Source organism: Anguilla anguilla, chromosome 9 (assembly GCF_013347855.1).
Source record: "Anguilla anguilla isolate fAngAng1 chromosome 9, fAngAng1.pri, whole genome shotgun sequence".
NCBI classification, from domain to species: domain Eukaryota; kingdom Metazoa; phylum Chordata; class Actinopteri; order Anguilliformes; family Anguillidae; genus Anguilla; species Anguilla anguilla.
This window is the reverse complement of record NC_049209.1, coordinates 51684616-51705526: the sequence shown is the minus strand read 5'-3', so window position 1 is coordinate 51705526 and position 20911 is coordinate 51684616. Positions and strand designations below refer to the sequence as shown.

Genomic DNA, 20911 nt, shown 5'->3' with positions numbered 1-20911 from the left:
TATAGTTGTATGTTTCGATTGATTGGCATTCATCTGTTTCTCTCAGGGCCCAGAGGAAAAGCAGTCACGCGGAGGTCCTGAACGCCGCACACGCGCAATGGGAGTTCTCCACACTTCCATCACAAACGACTCCATCATTAGGCCAGCAGGATTTTACATTATCGGATTTACGAATTTTGAGTTTGCCGATTTATATTTAACTTTCCTCGGCTTCATTTATATTGTAACGGTTTTGTGCAACACCTTCATCATTTCCATTATATGGACAGATCATCGCCTACACACTCCAAAGTACCTTGCGGTGGCTAATTTAGCCATTGTCGACTTGATCTGTAGTACATCCTTTATTCCTAGTTCGATCAAGACTGTTGTCACGAGAGATACCTTCACATCCTACAACGCATGTTTGACGCAGGTATTTTTTTATTACGGTTCTATAGCACTAGAGTCATTCTCCCTGGGTGTACTTGCCTATGACAGGTTAATTGTGATATGTTTCCCACTGAGGCACAGTTCTATCAACACTCCCACCAGAATGATCAGTATTTTAGCGATTGTTTGGTTGTTTTGTGTGAGCATCACTGTGTTCATGGCTTCCAACCTGACAAAACTGTCTTTTTGCGATTCCCTCACTGTGTACAACTTTATGTGTGACCACGTGGCCGTGATCAATCTAGCGTGCAATGACAACACAATACATTGGACCTCTGCCTCTGTTCTCACTGTACTGGTTTTTTTTGGGCCCCTTAGTTTAATCATAGTGTCATACGCCTGTATTTTGACAGCCGTGTTTAAAATGAAAAATGTGGCGAGCAGGTACAAAGCACTTGCAACGTGCACGGAACATTTCATTCTAGTGGCCATTTTCTATTTTCCGACCATGGCGCTGTACATCGTCGAACTTTTCTTATTCTTTGTCAATCCAGATATCAGGATGGTGAACTTGTCGTTAGCCTCGTGCCTCCCGTCCTGTCTGAACCCCATTGTGTATTCCCTGGCAACCAAAGAAATCAAGAACAGAATACTGGCTACGCTCCAGAAAGTCAAGGTAGCAGCGTGGGACATTTTGAAATGAATAAAATTCACTTATTTTAAGGCCTTTGTATTTCGCCTCGCATGTCTACGTGATGTCCAATGTTATGTAGTTGAATTGCCTTTATTTTGGAAATAGGATACCACACCTACACCACCACCATGTACCAGGCACACTGGTGAGTGGTGACACTTTAATTCTATCTGGAAGTTTAAACGTTTTGACAACTGTATCTTAATTTATATTTTGAGTAATTTTGTCCGTTTTGTTTTGTAGTGTGCTTGCGTAACCAGTTACTGACCTTCTGAGTTCTAAGGTAACTCTACTTTATTTTTCTGAGAAAAGCCCAATTTTTCAGCGGGGCTGAGTTTAAATCTCTGTTTTGGCCCATAGTTTCTCTGAGCTGCGAATGTCGGTTTACATTTTTAAGTTTCCGGTGGCCTGCTAAATCTTTTCTTATATATAGTCTTTGGAAACATATTCCCAAATTTCCCAAATTTATCAGATGTAGAACAACTGTTTAAAAAAGAAACAAAAAAAAGAAGCCATCAGAAAATTAATAACTGAAATAGCTTTCATTGCACAACAAATAAATAAAAACATTTTTTAAAATTCAAGACAAACTGAAAACAAACAAATTGAAATACATTTTAAAAAATGTACTTTCTGTCAGCCTTCCCCCGACTCAAAACATATTCCTGCGCCAACGCAGTATAATGTTCAGTGTTCAATCAACTCTTACATAGTACATATGGTCCCTATTGGGTTCAGTTGAATTGACACTGGACATTTATTTCACTTGGTACGACACCCCCCAAAATTACATCTTGGATATGGTACTCATAAGAGGGAGCTTGGGGTGTGTTTTTGTGTGTGTGTGTGTGTGAATGCGTGTGTGTATGGGGTCATGTGTACAGTTCTATATCACTGAGACAGAGCCTGTGCTTGCATGTGTGGACATGGGTCACAAAGCAATACTCAAGCAAATGCAAAATGAAAAAGGATTAAAAAACTTAATGAACGTAATGTGTCTTTTAACCTGTTTTAAATGGCTGTTTCCATCTTGCCCAGGGACCGCCGTTGAAAACTAGCCAATGGTAAAAAAATGTAAAATAAACAGGCACATTTAAAGTAATATTGGTTAAAGAACACCATCCCTTTAAAAATAAACTTGCCAAATCGGGCTCCCTTGCCATAATAAATACGAAATCACCGAATTCAACTTGCATAATCATTACTTCACATGCTGTTAGCAATTACAACTTTTTGTGACCAGTAATGACAGGAGAGGGTATGTGGGCGGAGTCAAATTTTGGAAGGTGAAATTTTGCATAAGCCATTTAGACTCCACTCCCATATTAAAAATAAAATGTCTGACAATCACTAAACTCACCATGTACAAAACAGTACAAACACAGTACAACCCCTGTTTTTAATTGAGGTCCGGGGGAGAATTCCCAAGCATGCGCATTCCACACACACGGTGAGATATATTCTGCAGCACGACTAGAGAAGAACATTAGACTAAAGAGGTTTCAACAGTCACCGATGCTGAGGAGAACTGGTGAGTACCGTTTTTCTCCTGCGCTAATTCTACTGTGCTCCTCTAATCGTTCTATTCTTTCAGACGCCAAGGCTGATTGTAAACGTCCCCACGCGCAAACGTTCGGCACTTACGTAGAATAGCCACAACTTGTAAACCAAATTCAAAAATTCTAATATTCAAACAGTATATTGGTAATAGAAAATGTAAGAGCAAAACCTACAACATTAAAGATCGTCAGCACTGGCTGGATATAAGCCTAAATATAGCCGAGGCGCGATTTAAGTTATACGTTTACGAAAGCGATTTTTGTGGTCAGTGATTCGATTTCCATGGTTTCGTTCGCGATCGGATTACGTGCTGTTCACCGAAAGTGGAGGCTTTCTGGAAATTAGTTTTGCAAAACCTAAATAGCTAATAAGTCGATAAAACTGTCGCCTCCAGCGCCAAGACCAATGGCCACGTTTCGTTTGAATGGATGCATGAATAATAATAGGAGTGGCATGACTTAATATTTAATCAAACGCATTTTTGCGAATATTTTGAGCGCTTTATTATCATTCGTAAATTCCGACATTACTCAAGGAGAAATCTACATGCGCTTTGCACAAAAATCTCGGTGTTACTTGGAGTAAAAAAATCTAATAATCTAGTTATACAGTTTAGCACTCACACCGGAGTAATGATTTGCATAAGTAAACAAACAGTCAAATTATAATTTAAATGAAATATTTAAGCATTCACTAGAATAACACAGAAACGTTGCAGAAACACCGAAATTAGCCTCAGGCGCTCTGAAGGTATATTAAAATCCAAACTAAATTAACAAACCGTAGCGGAACATCAGCCTGAATTGTGACGGGGTTTCGATTTTCACTTATTGCCATTTATCTGTTTCTGTCTCAGGCGCCAAGAGGAAAAGCAGTCACGTGGAGGTCCTGAACGCCGTGCACGTGCAATGGGAATTCTCGCCACTTCGATCACAAACGACTCAGTCATGAGACCAGCGGGATTTTATATTGTCGGGTTTAGAGATTTAAAGTTTGCCGATTTATATTTAATTTTCCTTGCCTTCATTTATATTGTAACAGTTTTGTGCAATTCCTTTATCATTATCATTATATGGACAGATCATCGCCTGCACACTCCAAAGTACATCGCTGTGGCTAATTTAGGGGTTGTCGACTTGATGTGCAGTACAACCTTTATTCCGAGTATGATCAAGGCTGTACTCACGAAAGATACCTTCATGTCCTACAATGCATGTTTGACACAGATATTTTTTTATTACTGTTCTATAGCACTAGAGTCATTTTCCCTCGGTGTACTTGCCTATGACAGGTTAATTGCTATATGTTTCCCACTGAGGCACAGTTCCATCAACACTCTCACGAGCATGATTAGCATTTTAGCGATTGTTTGGTCGTTTTGTATAAGCATCAATGTGTTCGCGACCGCAGTCATGACAAAACTGTTTTTCTGTGATTCACTCACTGTGTACAACTTTTTCTGTGAGTATGCCGTATTCAAACTATCGTGCAATGATTACACACTGCAATGGACCACTGGATCTACTTTGAGTATAGTGATCTTGTTTGGGCCCCTTAGTTTTATCGTCGTGTCATACGGCTGGATTTTAAGAGTCGTGTTTAGAATGAAAACTGTAGAGAGCAGGTACAAAGCACTTGCAACCTGCACGGAACATCTCACCGTAGTGGCGATTTTCTACGTGCCGACCATAACAGTGTACATCATTGAGCTTTTCTTATACCTCGTTCATCCAAATGTCAAAATGGTGAACTTGTCGTTAGCCTCGTGCATCCCGTCATGTCTTAACCCCATTGTGTATTCCCTGGCTACGAAAGAAATCAGGAACAGAATATTGGCCATGTTCCAGAACGCCAAAGTAGCAGCCTGGGCAGAGAGGGGGTAGGGCTGAACCATACAGTAAATATACATTTTTCAAATGAATGACAATCATTAATTTTAGGCCTCGGGGTTTCACCCCAACGGCGCATGTCTACGTGACGTCCAACCTAGGCTATTGCATATGACTTGCATTTTATTGGAAATAGGAAATCATTACCCGACCCACACCGGTAACACATTAATTCCCGTTGGAAGCTTAAGCGTTGCATTGTGTACTGTGTCTTGGTAAATATTTTGTATCATTTTCACATTTATTGTCTTGTGGTGTGCTTGTGCAATACTGTAACATACCACGTCGCCATTGTCAGTGAGAGCTTGTTCTCAACTGACCTACTAGGCTAAATAAAGGTAATTATATTTTTAAAATCATTTCTTAAAAAACTTTCGATGTTTAAATGATTTTTTTCTGAAATAAAGGATTAATTTCCAGCTCCACAAGGCAAATGTTAAATAATGAGAATTTCTTTTTTTCCTGAGAATACCCCCCATATAGCCATGACAGGAAATATTACTGAGACATAGCCTACCCATACATGTATGCACATGGATTACAGAATAATACTCTATCCAATCCAAAATACAGACGAATGAAATCATTAAATGAACAAAATAAAACCCGTAGTCCACAAGCGTTATTGCAATACGCTTAAAAAGAAGTAGGGTGCGTGTGTCTGTGCCAGTCTGTCTGTCTGGGTCTGCATGTGTGTCTGTGTCTGAATGTGTTGAACTTTTGGCTGTCATGAATGGTGGTCCCATCTCAAATCAGGAAGAATGACATGAACACCCCACATAAACCCACATCGTTGTCTGAAATTAACATTTTGCGATTTTTCTGTGATTATTATAATTGCAATACCATGTTCTGTTTAATTAGCTTTATGCTCTATGTTGTTCTATGTTGGTCAGAATTTCTAGGGAAAAAATCATATTGTATTTAAATGCTTTGGCAACATAACTTTGGTATGTTCTGACAAAGAGCTCAAATTTTGACCCTGTTAAAAGACAATTTGTCAACGAGGCCTATGACTGCGTGACTGAACGTGAGCACATCACTCATTCGCTCATACACGCATATGGGCAATTTAGTCTCCAATTAGCCTGACCTGCATGTCTTTGGACTGTGGGAGGAAACCATAGTGCACAGAGGAAACCCAAGCGGACACGGGGGGTAACATGCAAACTCCACAAAGAAAGCCCCAGGTCGGATTCGACAATCACCAAACTGACCTTGCTGACTAATTGCCTCTCTTTACAACGACGTCAAAATCGTGACTTCATTTGCAGTCATTTTATCATCCACCACAATCAATGGAACTGACTACAATTCATGGTTTAAAGCTGTGCTCCTACCTCAATCCAAAGCAGGCCTATAGCCGTTTTAATTTTTATTGTAGAAATTAAGCAAACAGAAAAGCAGAGATCGTTCATAGCACAGCGTGTACCTTGACGCCCGCGTTCACTTGAAGGGGGGTCGAAATCTGCGGTGGAGGCGAAAAACACAGTAAAACGCCTGATTTTAATTGATGTCTCAGGAGAATTTTCATGCACGCGCATTCCACACACACGGGGAGATATATTCTGCAGCACGAGTACAGAAGCACATTAAGACTAAAGGGGTTTCGACAGTCACTGATGCTGAGGAGAACTGGTGAGTACCGTTTTTCAGACGCCAAGGCTGATTGTTAATGTTTCCACGGGCACACTTTCGGCACTTATGTAGAATAGCCACAACGTGTATACCAAATACAAAAATTCTAAAATTCAAACAGTATATTGGTTATAGAAAATGGAAGCGAGCAAAACAACATTCAAGGTCGTGAACACCGGCTGAATATATGCCGAAATATAGCCTACCCGTGGTTTATATGTTTACGAAATTTATTTTTAGGATTCGGTCGCGATCGGATTGCATGCTGTTCACCGAAAGTGGAGGCTAATAAGTCGATAAAACACTCGGCTCCAGCACCAAATCCAATAACCACGTTTCGTTCGAATGGACGCATGAATAATAATACGAGTCATGACTTCATATTTAACCGAATGGATTTTAGCATATTTTGGGAGCTTTATTATCATGTTCCGTATCATGTTTAGTATCAAATTCCGATATTACCAAATCTGCATGCGCCTTGTCCAAAAATGTCCGTGTTGCTTGAAGTAAGTGTCATTGGTTAAATCGTTTCCATTAAAAGCCAAATTTCTCCAACACAGAGGTTTTACTGAATGCATAAATTTAGCTAAACATTTTAGCACTCATAATGGAGTTATGATTTATGAGTAAACAAACAGCCTAATTTTAATTTTAAGATAAGCATGCGCTTAAACATTCCATAGAATAACACTGAAAAGTTGCAATGTGTATTCGCCTCTCAAGCTCTGAAGGTATACTATAATCCAAATTAAACTAATCAACAGGTACGGGGCATTAGCCGGAATTGTCACCTGTTTGCATGTGTTCATTGATTGCCATTCATCTGTTTCTCCGCAGGGCCCAGAGAAAAAGCAGTCACGCGGAGGCACCGAACATCGCGCACGCGCAATGGGAATTCTCACCACTTCGATCACAAACAACTCAATCGTTAGACCAGTGGGATTTTACGTTATCGGATTTACGAATTTAGAATTTGTTGATTTATATTTAATTTTCCTCGGCTTCATTTATATTGTAACGGTTTTGTGCAATTCCTTTATCATTTCCATTATATGGACGGATCATCGCCTGCACACTCCAAAGTACCTTGCGGTGGCTAATTTAGGGGTTGTCGACTTGGTGTGCAGTACATCCTTCATTCCTAGTGCGATCAAGACTGTTCTCATGAAAGATACCTTCATGTCCTACAATGCATGTTTGACACAGGTATTTTTTTATTACTGCTCTATAGCACTAGAGTCATTTTCCCTCGGTGTACTTGCCTATGACAGATTAATTGTGATATGTTTCCCCCTGAGGCACAGTTCTATCAACACTCCCACCAGAATGATCAGTATTTTAGCAACTGTTTGGTCGTTTTGTGTGAGCGTCACTGCGTTCATGTCTTTCAACCTGACAAAACTGTCTTTTTGCGATTCCCTCACTGTGTACAGCTTTATGTGTGACCACGTGGCCGTACTCAATCTAGCGTGCAATGACAACACAATGCATTGGACCGCTGCCTCTGTACTCACTGTACTGGATTTCTTTGGGCCACTCAGTTTAATCGTCGTGTCATACGCCTGTATTTTGACAGCCGTGTTTAGAATGAAAAATGTGGCGAGCAGGTACAAAGCACTCGCAACCTGCACGGAACATTTCATTCTAGTGGCCATTTTCTATTTTCCGACCATGGCGCTGTACATCACAGAACTTTTCTTATTCATTGTCAATCCAAATGTCAAAATGGTGAACTTGTCGTTAGCCTCGTGCATCCCGGCCTGTCTGAACCCCATTGTGTATTCCCTGGCAACCAAAGAAATCAGGAACAGAATACTGGCTACGCTCCAGAAAGTCAAGGTAGCAGCGTGGGACATTTTGGAATGAATAAAATTCACTTATTTTAAGGCCTTTGTGTTTCGCCTCGATTGCGCATGTCTACGTGATATCCAATGCTATGTAGTTAAATTGTATTTATTTTGGAAATAGGATATCACACCTACACCACCACCATGCACACTGGTGAGTGGTGACACTTTAATTCTATCTGGAAGTTTAAACGTTTTGGCAACTGTATCATAATTCATATTTTGAGTAATTTTGTCCGTTATTGTTTTGTAGTGTAGTTGCTTAATCAGTAAGACCTTCATCAGAACTGACCTTCTGAGTTCAACGGTAACTCTATTTTTCTGAGAACAGCCCTATTTTCAGCGGGGTTGAGTTTAAATCTCTGTTTTGGCCCATAGTTTTTCTGAGCTGCGAATGTCGGCTTAAATATTTAAAGCAGTTTCCGGTGGCCTGCTTAATCTTTTCTTATGTATAGTCTTTGGAAACATATTCCTAAATTGCCCAAATTTATCAGCTGTAAAACAACTGTTAAAAAAAAAAGAAATAAAAAGAAGCCATCAGAAACTTAACTGAAATATCTTCCACTGCACAACAAATAAATAAAAACATTTTTTTTTAAATTCAGGCCAAACTGAAACCATGAACAAAAATTGAAGTACATTTTTAAAGATTTACTTTCTGTCAGCCTTCCCCGACTGAAAACATATTCCTGCGCCAATATAGTATAATGTTCAGTGTAAAATCAACTCTTACATAGTACATATGGTCCCTATTGGATTCAGTTGAATTGACACTGGACATTTATTTCACTTGGTACGACACCCCCAAAATTACATCTTGGATATGGTACTCACAAGAGGGAGCTTGGGGTGTGTGTCTGTGTGTGCGTGAATGCATGTGTGGGCGTGTGTGTGTGCGTGTGTGTGCCTGTGCTTGTGTGTGTGTGTGTGTGTGTGTATGGGGACATGTGTGCAGTTCTATATCACTGAGACAGAGCCTGTGCTTGCATGTGTGGACATGGGTCACAAAGTAATACTCAAGCAAATGCAAAATGAAAAAGGATTAAAAAACTTAATGAACTTAATGTGTCTTTTAACCTGTTTTGAATGGCTGTTTCCATCTTGCCCAGGGACTGCAGTTGAAAACTAGCCAGTGGTTAAAAAAAAATTAAAATAAACAGGCACATTTAAAGTAATATTGGTTAAAGAACACCATCCCTTTAAAAATAAACTTGCCAAATCGGGCTCCCTTGCCATAATAAATATGCAATCACCGAATTCAACTTGCATAATCATTACTTCACATGCTGTTAGCAATTACAACTTTTTGTGACCAGTAATGACAGGAGAGGGTAAGTGGGCGGAGTCAAATTTTGGTGAAATATTGCATAAGCCATTTAGACTCCACTCCCATATTAAAAATAAAATGTCTGACAATCACTAAACTCACCATGTACAAAACAGTACAACCCCTGTTTTTAATTGAGTTCCGGGGGAGAATTCCCAAGCATGCGCATTCCACACACACGGTGAGATATATTCTGCAGCACGACTACAGAAGAACATTAGACTAAAGAGGTTTCAACAGTCACCGATGCTGAGGAGAACTGGTGAGTACTGTTTTTCTCCTGCGCTAATTCTACTGTGCTCCTCTAATCGTTCTATTCTTTCAGACGCCAGGGCTGATTGTAAACCTCCCCACGCGCAAACGTTCGGCACTTACGTAGAATAGCCACAACTTGTAAACCAAATTCAAAAATTCTAATATTCAAACAGTATTTTGGTAATAGAAAATGTAAGAGCAAAACCTACAACATTAAAGATCGTCAACACTGGCTGAATATAAGCCTAAATATAGCCTAGGCGCGATTTAAGTTATACGTTTACGAAAGTGATTTTTGTGGTCAGTGATTCGATTCCCATGGTTTCGTTCGCAATCGGATTACGTGCTGTTCACCGAAAGTGGAGGCTTTCTGGAAATGAGTTTTGCAAAACCTAAATAGCTAATAAGTCGATAAAACTGTCGCCTCCAGCGCCAAGACCAATGGCCACGTTTCGTTTGAATGGATGCATGAATAACAATAGGAGTGGCATGACTTAATATTTAATCAAACGCATTTTTGCGAATATTTTGAGCGCTTTATTATCATTCGTAAATTCCGACATTACTCAAGGAGAAATCTACATGCGCTTTGCCCAAAAATCTCGGTGTTACTTGGAGTAAAAAAATCTAATAATCTAGTTATACAGTTTAGCACTCACACCGGAGTAATGATTTGCATAAGTAAACAAATAGTCAAATTATAATTTAAATGAAATATTTAAGCATTCATTAGAATAACACAGAAACGTTGCAAAACACCGAAATTAGCCTCAGGCGCTCTGAAGGTAGATTCAAATCCAAACTAAACTAACAAACCGTAGCGGAACATCAGCCTGAATTGTGACGGGGTTTCGATTTTCACTTATTGCCATTTATCTGTTTCTGTCTCAGGCGCCAAGAGGAAAAGCAGTCACGTGGAGGTCCTGAACGCCGTGCACGTGCAATGGGAATTCTCCACACTTCGATCACAAACGAATCCATCGTTCGACCAGTGGGATTTTTCGTTATTGGATTTACGGATTTCAAGTTTGCTGATTTATATTTAATTTTCCTCGGCTTCATTTATATTGTAACGGTTTTGTGCAACTCCTTCATAATTTCTATTATATGGACGGATTATCGCCTACACACTCCAAAGTACATCGCGGTGGCTAATTTAGGGGTTGTCGACTTGATTTACAGTACATCCTTTATTCCGAATATAATCAAGACTGTTGTCACGAAAGATACGTTTATGTCCTACAATGCATGTTTGACACAGATCTTTTTTTATTACTGTTCTGCAGCGCTTGAGTCATTTTCTCTCGGTGTACTTGCCTATGACAGATTAATTGCGATATGTTTCCCACTGAGGCAGAGTTCAATCAACACGCCCACACGCATGATCAGTATTTTAGCGATTGTTTGGTCGCTTTGTATAAGCGCCCTGGTGTTCTCGATCTTCCTCTTGTCAAAACTGTCTTTTTGTGATTCTCTTACTGTGCACAACTTTATCTGTGAGTACGCAGCTGTGTTCATACTAGCGTGCAATGATTATACACTGCAATGGACCACTGTATCTACTTTTAGTATAGTGATCTTGTTTGGGCCCCTTAGTTTTATCGTCGTGTCATACGGCTGGATTTTAAGAGTCGTGTTTAGAATGAAAACTGTAGAGAGCAGGTACAAAGCACTTGCAACCTGCACGGAACATCTCACCGTAGTGGCGATTTTCTACGTGCCGACCATAACAGTGTACATCATTGAGCTTTTCTTATACCTCGTTCATCCAAATGTCAAAATGGTGAACTTGTCGTTAGCCTCGTGCATCCCGTCATGTCTTAACCCCATTGTGTATTCCCTGGCTACGAAAGAAATCAGGAACAGAATATTGGCCATGTTCCAGAACGCCAAAGTAGCAGCCTGGGCAGAGAGGGGGTAGGGCTGAACCATACAGTAAATATACATTTTTCAAATGAATGACAATCATTAATTTTAGGCCTCGGGGTTTCACCCCAACGGCGCATGTCTACGTGACGTCCAACCTAGGCTATTGCATATGACTTGCATTTTATTGGAAATAGGAAATCATTACCCGACCCACACCGGTAACACATTAATTCCCGTTGGAAGCTTAAGCGTTGCATTGTGTACTGTGTCTTGGTAAATATTTTGTATCATTTTCACATTTATTGTCTTGTGGTGTGCTTGTGCAATACTGTAACATACCACGTCGCCATTGTCAGTGAGAGCTTGTTCTCAACTGACCTACTAGGCTAAATAAAGGTAATTATATTTTTAAAACCATTTCTTAAAAAACTTTCGATGTTTAAATGGCTTTTTTCTGAAATAAAGGATTAATTTCCAGCTCCACAAGGCAAATGTTAAATAATGAGAATTTCTTTTTTTCCTGAGAATACCCCCCATATAGCCATGACAGGAAATATTACTGAGATATAGCCTACCCATACATGTATGCACATGGATTATAGAATAATACTCTATCCAATCCAAAATACAGACGAATGAAATCTTTTAATGAACAAAATAAAACACGAAGTCCACAAGCGTTATTGCAATACGCTTAAAAAGAAGTAGGGTGCGTGTGTCTGTGCCAGTCTGTCTGTCTGGGTCTGCATGTGTGTCGGTGTCTGAATGTGTTGAACTTTTGGCTGTCATTAATGGTGGTCCCATCTCAGATCAGGAAGAATGACATTAATACCCCTGTTACGGTTGCTCTCAAGCCCCCGCAAACATAACGAAGCCAAAACCAAGGCTTCCCAAAATAACCAATAACTTTATTCAACTACACATAAGGAATACTAAAATAGCTGCAAAACACAAGACAAAATCAAGACCCGGCCGTAGTCGTGAGGTGAGGAGAAAAAGCCCCCATCTCTTGAGAAGCCAACTCCAGGCTTCTTAAAAGGGCACCGGTGCTCTCAATTAACTATAACAAGACACACGCATGTGTCCAAACGGCCAGCGCCCCCACCTGAGGCGGAGGGACGTAACAACCCCACATAAACCCACATTTTGCGATTTTTCTGTGATTATTATAATTGCAATACCATCTTCTGTTTAATTAGCTTTATGCTCTATGTCCTGGTTCAAGCGATGGTCCTGTCCCGCTTGGACTACTGCAACTCGCTACTGGCTGGTCTGCCAGCATCCGCCATCAGACCCCTGCAGCTCATCCAGAATGCTGCAGCGCGTCTGGTCTACAACCTCCCCAGACATTCCCATGTCACCCCCCTGCTCACTGACCTCCACTGGCTGCCTGTTATGGCTCGCATCAAATTTAAGTCCTTGGTGCTTGCATACCAGGCAGCTAAGGGGTCAGCACCAGGGTACATTCAGAGGATCATCAGACCCTACACACCAGCCAGACCTCTCCGTTCTGCCACCTCTGGACGCTTGGCACCTCCCCCTCTTCGCGTCTGCACTTCCCGCTCCCGTCTGCTGTCTGTCCTGGCCCCTCGCTGGTGGAATGACCTCCCCGTGACGGTCAGAACAGCAGAGAATCTCACCACTTTCAAACGCAGACTGAAGACTCATCTCTTCAGGATGCACCTCTCCCCACCCCTCCCTAGCCTATAGTTCAGCTCACTGTACCTAGCTAGGATAATTTGATTGTTAGTGTATCTGGCAGGATTGTTTTTGTATGATTAGGTGTGATTCCAGTGCTAGTTTGTACTTGGTAGGATTCTTGCTTTCTGAACAAGCTTACTCTACAGGGTTGGAGTCCTGATCGATGTGGTCACTTCTGGCACTACGATCCTTACTTCACTCTAGTGTCTCTTTTGCGCCTCTACATCATGAAACCTATGCACTTGTTGTACGTCGCTCTGGATAAGAGCGTCTGCTAAATGCCTATAATGTAATGTAATGTTGTTCTATGTTGGTCAGAATTTCTAGGGAAAAAATCATATTGTATTTAAATGCTTTGGCAACATAACTTTGGTATGTTCTGACAAAGAGCTCAAATTTTGACCCTGTTAAAAGACAATTTGTCAATGAGGCCTATGACTGCGTGACTGAACGTGAGCACATCACCCATTCGCTCACACACGCATATGGGCAATTTAGTCTCCAATTAGCCTGACTTGCATGTCTTTGGACTGTGGGAGGAAACCATAGTGCACAGAGGAAACCCAAGCGGACACGGGGGGTAACATTCAAACTCCACACAGAAAGCCCCAGGCCGGATTCGACAATCACCAAACTGACCTTGCTGACTAATTGCCTCTCTTTACAACGACGTCAAAATCGTGACTTCATTTGCAGTCATTTTATCATCCACCACAATCAATGGAACTGACTACAATTCATGGTTTAAAGCTGTGCTCCTACCTCAATCCAAAGCAGGCCTATAGCAGTTTTAATTTTTATTGTAGAAATTAAGCAAACAGAAAAGCAGAGATCGTTCATAGCACAGCGTGTACCTTGACGCCCGTGTTCACTTGAAGGGGGGTCGAAATGTGCGGTGGAGGCGAAAAACACAGTAAAACGCCTGATTTTAATTGATGTCTCAGGAGAATTTTCATGCACGCGCATTCCACACACACGGGGAGATATATTCTGCAGCACGAGTACAGAAGCACATTAAGACTAAAGGGGTTTCGACAGTCACTGATGCTGAGGAGAACTGGTGAGTACCGTTTTTCTCCTGCGCTAATTCTACTGTGCTCCTCTAATCGTTCTACTCTTTCAGACGCCAGGGCTGATTGTAAACCTCCCCACGCGCACACGTTCGGCACTTACGTAGAATAGCCACAACTTGTAAACCAAATTCAAAAATTCTAATATTCAAACAGTATTTTGGTAATAGAAAATGTAAGAGCAAAACCTACAACATTAAAGATCGTCAACACTGGCTGAATATAAAACTAAATATAGCCCAGGCGCGATTTAAGTTATACGTTAACGAAAGCGATTTTTGTGGTCAGTGATTCGGTTTCCATGGGTTCGTTCGCAATCGGATTACGTGCTGTTCACCGAAAGTGGAGGCTTTCTGGAAATTAGTTTTGGAAAACCTAAATAGCTAATAAGTCGATAAAACTGTCGCCTCCAGCGCCAAGACCAATGACCACGTTTCGTTTGAATGGATGCATGAATAATAATAGAAGTGTCATGACTTAATATTTAATCAAACGCATTTTTGCGAATATTTTGAGCGCTTTATTATCATTCGTAAATTCCGACATTACTCAAGGAGAAATCTACATGCGCTTTGCCCAAAAATATCGGTGTTACTTGGAGTAAAAAAATCTAATAGTTATACAGTTTAGCACTCACGCTGGAGTAATAATTTACATAAGTAAACAAATAGTCAAATTATAATTTAAATGAAATATTTAAGCATTCATTAGAATAACACAGAAACGTTGCAGAAATTAGCCTCAGGCGCTCTGAAGGTATATTAAAAACCAAACTAGACTAACAAACCGTACCGGAACATCAGCCTGAATTGTGACGGGGTTTTGATGTTCACTTATTGTCATTTATCTGTTTCTGTCTCAGGCGCCAAGAGGAAAAGCAGTCACGCGGAGGTCCTGAACGCCGTGCACGTGCAATGGGAATTCTCCACACTTTGATCACAAACGACTCCATCATTCGACCAGTGGGATTTTTCGTTATTGGATTTACGGATTTCAAGTTTGCTGATTTATATTTAATTTTCCTCGGCTTCATTTATATTGTAACGGTTTTGTGCAACTCCTTCATAATTTCTATTATATGGACGGATTATCGCCTACACACTCCAAAGTACATCGCGGTGGCTAATTTAGGGGTTGTCGACTTGATTTACAGTACATCCTTTATTCCGAATATAATCAAGACTGTTGTCACGAAAGATACGTTTATGTCCTACAATGCATGTTTGACACAGATCTTCTTTTATTACTGTTCTGGAGCGCTTGAGTCATTTTCTCTCGGTGTACTTGCCTACGACAGATTAATTGCGATATGTTACCCACTGAGGCAGAGTTCAATCAACACACCCACACGCATGATCAGTATTTTAGCGATTGTTTGGTCGTTTTGTATAAGCGCCCTGGTGTTCTCGATCTTCCTCTTGTCAAAACTGTCTTTTTGTGATTCTCTCACTGTGCACAACTTTATCTGTGAGTACGCAGCTGTATTCATACTCGCGTGCAATGATTATACACTGCAATGGACCACTGGATCTACTTTTAGTATAGTGATCTTGTTTGGGCCCCTTAGTTTTATCGTCGTGTCATATGGCTGGATTTTGAGAGTCGTGTTTAGAATGAAAACTGTGGAGAGCAGGTACAAAGCACTTGCAACCTGCACAGAACATCTCACCGTAGTGGCGATTTTCTACGTGCCGACCATAACGGTGTACATCATTGAGCTTTTCTTATACCTCGTTCATCCAAATGTCAAAATGGTGAACTTGTCGTTAGCCTCGTGCATCCCGTCCTGTCTTAACCCCATTGTGTATTCCCTGGCTACGAAAGAAATCAGGAACAGAATATTGGCCATGCTCCAGAAAGTCAAGGTAGCAGTGTGGGCGGGGCAGGCGTAGGGCCGCTGTTGCCGTAAATGTTTACATTTTCAAAGTCAATAAAATCCACGTATATTTAGACCTTCCTGTTTCACCCTGATTGTGCATGTCTATGTGATGTCCAATGTTATGTAGTTGAATTGTATTTTCTTGAAAATATGAGACACTGTAATTCCATCTGTAAGTTTAAGTGTAGTTTTGGCAGCTGTATCTTAATTTCTATTTTGAGCAATTTCCTCAGTTATTGTCCTGTGGTGTGCTTATATAGTACTGTACTGTCAGAAAGACCTTTTTCTTAACTGACTTGCTGGTGGGGGGGGGGGGGGGGGGGGGGTGGGAGGGCGGGGAATCTGAATCTTTTCTTATGTACAGCCTTTGGAAATATGTTCCCAAAATGCCCTAATTTATCGACTGTAAAACATGTCATCAGAAACTTTTGTAAATATCTTAAATATCTTTCATCCCCTCCCCCCAAAAAATACAAAAAAAAAGAAAAGAAAAAAGAAAAAAGAAAAAAGAAAATTCAGGTTCAAACGAAGGCATGCAATAAAAATGTATGTTTTCTCATAGCTTATATTTTTCTGCAGTTATAAAGCGTTTGCAAATCCTCATATTGTATTTTAATTGCTTTGGCAACATTACTTTGGTACGGTCTGTCAAAGAGGTCAAATTTAGACCCTGATGAATGGAAATTTGTCAACAAGGTCTTGATGCTTGCTTGGCTGAATGTCAGTGCATCGTAATGATTAAGGAACAAAAGCTTGCAACTTCAAACGTTGCACATTTATTCCCAGGTGGGGCACTGCCGCAGTGCCCATGAAGAGCACGAAGGGCTACCTAAGTTAATATATTAATACACCGTATGTATGATTCAGCATGTGTCCAGTGAGGTTTCAATTATTCTATAGACCATATTTACACAAACAGCCTAGTATTATTTTCATAACACCAGATTGCCCCTGTTCTCCTTTTTTAAATCCAATCTATGCCAAAGTAGAAAAAAATCAGTTGTTTCCCAGGGTCAGAGGTCATGGTCCTTCCCTGCCAACCAGACAAGCCGAGCATACATAGGTGGAGAAATTTTAAACAACGCTTTCTTTGAATAGTACATCACACTCGGTCTGCCAGGAACAGAACTAAACACTGGAACAAGTAGAAGACAGAACAAGCACGGAACCGTCCAGACCCACGGCGCAACTCACTTCCGCAGACACATTTTAGCTGGCACCACCTGCGCATGCGTCCGACTAAAGGTCCATGAGTGAGTGAGTGACCACAATTTGCCACGCATAGCCCACGGCGGCAGTCCTGCCTGCACGCCGTGGGAAAAAGAGTTTGTCTTGTGTCAATTCACACAGACACCTCATCAAAAAAAAAAAAAAACCAACGCTGAATTTTGATTCTCTTTATTATATGAAGATTACGTTCAAGCAATTTTTTGACAAAAAATATTAATTTCAGAAAACCTGAAGAAACAGTCCACGTGGACTGTGGATCAGATTTCAACATTGAATCGACGTATCTGCTGATGATGATTCAACATTGATTCACTGTTCCGCTTGCTAACTGAGAGGTTAGCTCCTTAAGCTGAATTGCTGTACGAGTGCATTGTACATAAAACATCCAGTGTGTGTAAGTCGATCAGGATAAGAGGGTCTGCTTAATGGCTAAATGTAATGTAAAAAGTGACCTCATCATTGCCTCTTACGTACCAATGGGATTATGCATTCAACAGGCAAGGGAGGGCAGTTCAGGCATCGTCATTGAATGACTTCAATCTGCTTGCTGATTACCTCTTTTTACGATGAAAAATGTGTTGTTTAACATCGTGACTTTTTATCCAATTACTTAAAGGTCCACCACAATCAATTAAACGGTTCATATATATATACAGTATATACCACTATGCTCGTACCACAGCCTACATTATTTTCGTCCCAATTTTAATTGGAAAAAATAAGCGAAAGAAAAGCGGAGTTCGTTCATTGCAAGTGCGCGTTCACGTGAAGGGGGGTCGAAATCTGTAGAGGAGTCGAAGAAGGGTACAACACTCGATTTTAATTGATGTCCAACGAGAATTCCCAAGCATGCGCATTCCACACACACGGAGATATATATTCTGCCGCAGGACTGCAGAAGCACATTAGACTAAAGGGGTTTCAACAGTCACCGATGCTGAGGAGAACTGGTGAGTACCGTTTCTCTCCTGCGCTAATTCTACTGCGCTCCTCTAATCGTTCCATTCTTTCGGACGCCGATTGTGCCAGGGCTAATTGTGCATGTTTCCATGCGCATACGTTCGGCACTTACGGTACTTGAGTTTCCTCAGTCACCGATGCTAAGGAGATCTGGTGAGTAGACTACTCCACGCCTTTAATCGACGCGTTTTGTCGCAATTCTTTCAGACGCCAGGGCTGACTAATGCTGTGAATGGTTAGACGTGCATACTTTCCACACGCATGTGGAAAAGCCATAGCCTGTACATCAAATACAATATTCAGAGAGTATATTGTTAATACAGAATGTAAGCAAACGTCCTCACATTCAGACATTTACACTAAAAGTTCTATTATTATTTGTCCGTAAGGCTACTTTTGACATTTTTCTAAACTTTAGCTTATGAAAAATATATCATTCTAATTAGTTTTGCACAACCTAAATAGTTAACAAAAAAAGCAGATTAAATGGTTAGCTCCAAAACTAAGACCAATTACCATATTTCGTTAGAATGGATAGAGGAATAATAACGGGCGTCTAATGACGTTCTTTTTGAGCGGTTTGTAGCATATTTTAAGAGTTTTAATATCATGCGTAAATTCGCTCTGAAGGTCTATTAAAGCCCAAACTAAACTAATCAACTGTTGCGGAACATTAGCCTGAATTGTCACGTGGTTTTATATTTTTGCCATTTATCTGTTTGTCTCAGGGCCCAGAGGAAAAGTCACGCGGAGTTCCTGAACGGCGTGCACGTGCAATGGGAATCCTCGCCACTTCGAACACTAACGACTCCATAATTCGACCATTGGGATTTTACGTTATCGGATTTAGGGATTTTAAATTTGCCGATTTGTATTTAACTTTTCTCGGCTTCATTTATATTGTAACAATTTTGTGCAACTCCTTTATCATTTCCATTATATGGACAGATCAGCGCCTGCACACTCCAAAGTACATCGCGGTGGCTAATTTAGGGGTTGTCGACTTGATGTACAGTACATCCTTTATTCCTAGTGCGATCAAGACTGTTTTCACGAAAGATACCTTCATGTCCTACAATGCATGTTTGACACAGATGTTTTTTTACTACTGTTCTGTGGCACTAGAATCATTTTCCCTCGGTGTACTTGCCTACGACAGGTTAATTGCGATATGTTTCCCCCTGCGGCATAGTAGCATCAACACTCCCACACGCATGATCAGTATTTTAGCGATTGTTTGGTCGTTTTGTGTCAGCGCCCTGGTGTTCTTGGTCTTGATCTTGTCAAAACTGTCTTTTTGTAATTCACTCACGGTGTACAACTTTTTCTGTGAGTATGCAGCCGTGTTCATACTATCGTGCAATGATTACACACTGCAATGGGCCGCTGGTTCTTCTTTGAGTATAGTAATCTTGTTTGGGCCACTTAGTTTCATCGTCGTGTCATACGGCTGGATTTTGAGTGTCGTGTTTAGAATGAAAACTGTGGAGAGCAGGTACAAAGCACTGGCAACCTGCACAGAGCATCTCACCGTGGTGGCCATTTTCTACGTGCCGACCTTAACAGTGTACATCATTGAGCTTTTCTTATTTCTCATGCATCCAAATGCCAAAATGCTCAACTTGTCGTTAGCCTCGTGCATCCCGTCCTGTCTGAACCCCATTGTGTATTCTCTGGCAACCAAAGAAATCAGAAACAGAATACTGGCTATGCTCCAGAAAGTCAAAGTAGCAGCGTGGACAGGACAGGCATAGCGCCAAACCCTACAGCGAAAATAAATTATTCAAACAAATGACATTCATTAATTTTAGGCCCTGGGGTTTCAATGCATTTTCTTGGAAATAGGAAATCATTACCCGACCTACACAATTCCAGGTGAAAGTTTTAGCGTTACATTGTGCACTTAGTTACTGTTTTGTGCTATTTTGTTTTATTGTCTTTATTGTCTTGTGGTGTTCTTGTGCAATAATGTAATATAATACCACTCCATTTTCAGTGAGAGTTTGTAGTTACAGTTAAATTGACACTTTACACCTTATATTAACATTGTATGGTTGACTTTCAATAAATTGTTTAACTGAAATATGGCAAACACCCTGCATAAACCCACATGAAGGGAGCCAAATGTACTTTGCGTTTTTTTTTTTTTGCGTTTAAAATGTATTATTTTCTGTATATTATGAGATTTGTCCGTTAAATCTGAAAATATGAACTAAAAGGTTTATTTAGCATAGCTGTTAAGTCTGAAAAAACAGACTCATATTTAGCATAACTCTTTGAGGGAATGCCATATTTAAGCTAAACCTGAAGGTGAATAAAACAAAGAAAAACCATAATGTTTTTTACTTTACATTTCGAACCCCATACACTGCAATTAGCATTCTCCACATAGAATATTGTAACAATATTTTCTGTTTAAATAGCTAAAAACAGAAAACAGAAAAAAGTTCAAATTGTCAACAGGGCCTTCGTGACTGCGTGACTGAACGTGAGCGTATAATAATGATTAAGGAGCTGAGCTTGTAATTCAAGAGTAGCACGCTTAAACCCAGGCGGGGCACTGCCGTTGTACGTATGATGAGCAAAGCATGGCTAACTAACCTTAGTCGCTGCATAA

General features: G+C 40.5%; 5 protein-coding genes across 8 annotated transcripts; all 5 read left to right on the top strand.

The window, feature by feature from the left end:
- Positions 1-82: 82 nt before the first annotated feature.
- Positions 83-1093, top strand: LOC118235326 (olfactory receptor 1D2-like). The gene has a single exon (XM_035432541.1). The coding sequence runs from the start codon at positions 98-100 to the stop codon at positions 1073-1075; it is 978 nt and encodes a 325-aa protein (XP_035288432.1). The 5' UTR covers positions 83-97; the 3' UTR covers positions 1076-1093.
- A 1475-nt stretch (positions 1094-2568) lies between these two features.
- LOC118235333 (olfactory receptor 1D2-like) lies at positions 2569-4873 on the top strand. Its single transcript, XM_035432549.1, has 2 exons — positions 2569-2597; positions 3483-4873. The coding sequence occupies exon 2, from the start codon at positions 3535-3537 to the stop codon at positions 4507-4509; it is 975 nt and encodes a 324-aa protein (XP_035288440.1). The 5' UTR covers positions 2569-2597; positions 3483-3534; the 3' UTR covers positions 4510-4873.
- Positions 4874-5686: 813 nt separating this feature from the next.
- LOC118235325 (olfactory receptor 1D2-like) lies at positions 5687-8063 on the top strand. The gene is made up of 2 exons (XM_035432540.1): positions 5687-6153; positions 6994-8063. Exon 2 carries the CDS (start codon positions 7045-7047, stop codon positions 8020-8022), a length of 978 nt encoding a protein of 325 aa, XP_035288431.1. The 5' UTR covers positions 5687-6153; positions 6994-7044; the 3' UTR covers positions 8023-8063.
- A 1258-nt stretch (positions 8064-9321) lies between these two features.
- LOC118236580 (olfactory receptor 1D2-like) lies at positions 9322-11937 on the top strand. The gene is made up of 3 exons (XM_035435071.1): positions 9322-9334; positions 9559-9592; positions 10477-11937. The coding sequence occupies exons 1-3, from the start codon at positions 9322-9324 to the stop codon at positions 11504-11506; spliced, it is 1077 nt and encodes a 358-aa protein (XP_035290962.1). The 3' UTR covers positions 11507-11937.
- A 2129-nt stretch (positions 11938-14066) lies between these two features.
- LOC118235302 (olfactory receptor 1D2-like) lies at positions 14067-20183 on the top strand. Of its 4 annotated transcripts, none has more exons than XM_035432500.1 (2): positions 14067-14215; positions 15088-16297. In XM_035432500.1, the coding sequence occupies exons 1-2, from the start codon at positions 14091-14093 to the stop codon at positions 16115-16117; spliced, it is 1155 nt and encodes a 384-aa protein (XP_035288391.1). In that variant the 5' UTR covers positions 14067-14090; the 3' UTR covers positions 16118-16297. The 4 variants fall into 4 exon arrangements, with proteins under 4 accessions (XP_035288391.1, XP_035288394.1, XP_035288392.1 ...); XM_035432503.1 differs by lacking the exon at positions 15088-16297 and adding an exon at positions 19023-20183 and having other exon boundaries at positions 14207-14215; XM_035432501.1 differs by lacking the exons at positions 14067-14215; positions 15088-16297 and adding exons at positions 18250-18284; positions 19023-20183.
- The last annotated feature ends 728 nt before the right edge of the window (positions 20184-20911 follow it).

What these genes read in the sequence shown, in the direction of transcription:
- LOC118235302 (XM_035432500.1), top strand. Translation starts at nt 14,091, where the DNA reads ATGTCTCAGGAGAATTTTCATGCACGCGCATTCCACACACACGGGGAG. An exon ending in ACTGATGCTGAGGAGAACTG is followed by an intron (nt 14,216 to 15,087) that starts GTGAGTACCGTT and finishes TTTCTGTCTCAG; the next exon opens with GCGCCAAGAGGAAAAGCAGT.
- LOC118235326 (XM_035432541.1), top strand. Translation starts at nt 98, where the DNA reads ATGGGAGTTCTCCACACTTCCATCACAAACGACTCCATCATTAGGCCA.
- LOC118235333 (XM_035432549.1), top strand. Translation starts at nt 3,535, where the DNA reads ATGGGAATTCTCGCCACTTCGATCACAAACGACTCAGTCATGAGACCA.
- LOC118235325 (XM_035432540.1), top strand. Translation starts at nt 7,045, where the DNA reads ATGGGAATTCTCACCACTTCGATCACAAACAACTCAATCGTTAGACCA.
- LOC118236580 (XM_035435071.1), top strand. An exon ending in ACCGATGCTGAGGAGAACTG is followed by an intron (nt 9,593 to 10,476) that starts GTGAGTACTGTT and finishes TTTCTGTCTCAG; the next exon opens with GCGCCAAGAGGAAAAGCAGT.